The 2,197-nt window shown below is 60.4% G+C and overlaps 1 protein-coding gene across 1 annotated transcript; it reads right to left on the bottom strand.

Annotated features, from left to right (window-relative positions):
• Positions 1-718: 718 nt before the first annotated feature.
• Positions 719-1,099, bottom strand: PHYSODRAFT_479396 (hypothetical protein; the record flags this gene model as incomplete). Its single annotated transcript, XM_009522039.1, has 2 exons — positions 719-839; positions 876-1,099. 2 exons carry the CDS (start codon positions 1,097-1,099, stop codon positions 719-721), a joined length of 345 nt encoding a protein of 114 aa, XP_009520334.1.
• Between the last annotated feature and the right edge of the window lie 1,098 nt (positions 1,100-2,197).

The raw sequence follows: 2,197 nt of genomic DNA, 5'->3' as shown, positions 1-2,197 counted from the left end.
GTGTGTGGCACATCCCGAAGCTGTCGCGCAACCTGTTCTCCGTCGGCCGCTTCACCAAGGACGTCGGGCCAGTGACCTTCGAGAGCGACGGGTGCTTCGCGGAAACGAAGGGTCTCAAGTGGAAGCTCGGCGCTCGCGAAGGCAAAGGACTGTTCAAGCTCTGCATGACGCCGAGGACGCCTGCTGACGAGGCCAATGCGGCAAGCTCGAAGAATCGCCAAGGGGACACCACGTCGTACCTCTGGCACCTTCGACTTGGTCACATCGGCCATGGTGGTCTCGACGCCATCGTCAAGAAGGGCTACGGCACTGGCATCCCAATGACGTCGGTGAAGCAGTGGGAGGTGTGCGACGGGTGCGCACTCGGCAAGCAAACGCGAGTAAGCTTCATGAAGTCGTCGCCGAACCGTGCGAAGCAAGTGCTGGAGGTGGTCCACAGCGATGTGTGCGGTCCGATGCAGACGGCGACGTTCGGAGGCAAGCGCTACTTCGTCACGTTCATCGACGACAAGTCGCACTTCTGCGTGGTGTACCTGCTACGGAACAAGTCGGAGGTGGCTGCCAAGTTCGCTGCGTTCGTCGCGTTGGCTGAGACGCAGACCGGCAAGCGAGTGAAGGTGCTTCGGAGCGACAACGGCGGCGAGTACACTTCGGGTGCGATGGCCAAGTTGTGTGCGGATCGCGGCATCGAGCAGAAGTTCACGCCACCATACACGCCTCAGCTCAACGGAGTGGCCGAGCGAATGAATCGGACGCTGGTGGAGTGTGCGCGCTGCATGCTGGAGCACGCCGGGTTGTCGAAGGAGTACTGGGGAGAAGCGGTGATGACGGCCACGTTCCTCCGCAACCGGTGTCCGACGCGCGCCATCAGTCACGACAAGTCGCCGCACCACGTTTGGACCGGCAAGAAGCCTTTGCTGGCCAACCTCAAGGTGTTCGGGTGCCACGCGTACGTGCACGTGCCGAAGGAGAAGCGGTCGAAGTTCGACGCTCGGTCGGTGCGCTGTCGTTTCCTCGGGTACTCGGAGCACGAGAAGGCGTATCGGTTCGAGGAGATCGAGAGCGGTCGCGTGTTGGTGAGCCGCGACGCGCAGTTCATGGAGGATGTCTTCGACGGTGGGAGACGCGACTACGCTTCGAAGGAGGTGTTGGTGGGTCTTCCGACAGATGATGATGAAGACACCACGGATGAAGAGACTCAGTCCGGATCAGACGAGAACAGAGAAGAAGCTGCGCGGAATCAAGACTTTGAACCCGGCAGCAAGCGACACCCGCGCACGCAGTCGCTCGAGGAAGCCGTGGAGGTTCCGAGTGCCAAGCGGTATGCGGTGCCAAGACGACAGCAACCGCTGGACGAGATGTCTGCCGCAGCACAAGAGAAGGAAGACTTCGAGGCTGCGTACGTCGTGGATTCAGTGGGAGAGATGCCGACAACGTTCAAGTCGGCGATGGAATCCAGCGACGCAGACAAGTGGAAAGAGGCGTGCGACTCGGAGGTGGAGTCGCTCCGCAAGAACGAGACGTGGACCCTGGTGCCACTGCCGAAGGGACGCAAGGCGATCGGCTGCAGATGGGTGTTCCGCGTGAAGGAGAACCAGTCTGGAGAGATCGAGCGGTTCAAGGCGCGACTGGTGGCGAAGGGGTTCTCGCAGAAGTACGGCATCGACTACGACGAGACGTTCGCGCCGGTGGCCAAGTTCACGTCGATTCGGGTGTTGCTGAGTCTGGCGGCCAAGTACAAGCTCACAGTGCACCAGATGGATGTGAAGACCGCGTTCCTCAACGGCTTGTTGGACGAGGACATCTACATGGCGCAGCCGGACGGATATGTGGACGGAGATCGACCCGACTACGTGTGCCGGCTCAAGCGTTCGCTGTACGGCCTGAAGCAGTCGCCGCGGATGTGGAACAAGACGATCGACGAGTTCATGTTGAAGCTGGGGTTCAAGAAGTGCGAGTCTGACCACTGCATCTACTTGAAGCGGGACAATCACGACATGATGTTCGTGGCACTGTACGTGGACGATCTGGTCCTCGCCAGCAGCAGTGACGGGATGCTGAAGGACACGAAGCAGGCGCTGAGTGACCGGTTCGAGATGACTGACATGGGCCAGCTCAAGTACTTCCTCGGTATGGAGATCGAGCAAGATGTGGCGACTGGGAAGGTGTCGGTGCGGCAGACCAAGTTCGCGAAGGA

The sequence above is a fragment of the Phytophthora sojae genome (assembly GCF_000149755.1).
Source record: "Phytophthora sojae unplaced genomic scaffold PHYSOscaffold_2, whole genome shotgun sequence".
NCBI classification, from domain to species: Eukaryota; Oomycota; class Peronosporomycetes; order Peronosporales; family Peronosporaceae; genus Phytophthora; species Phytophthora sojae.
This window is presented reverse-complemented; position numbering and strand designations above follow the sequence as displayed.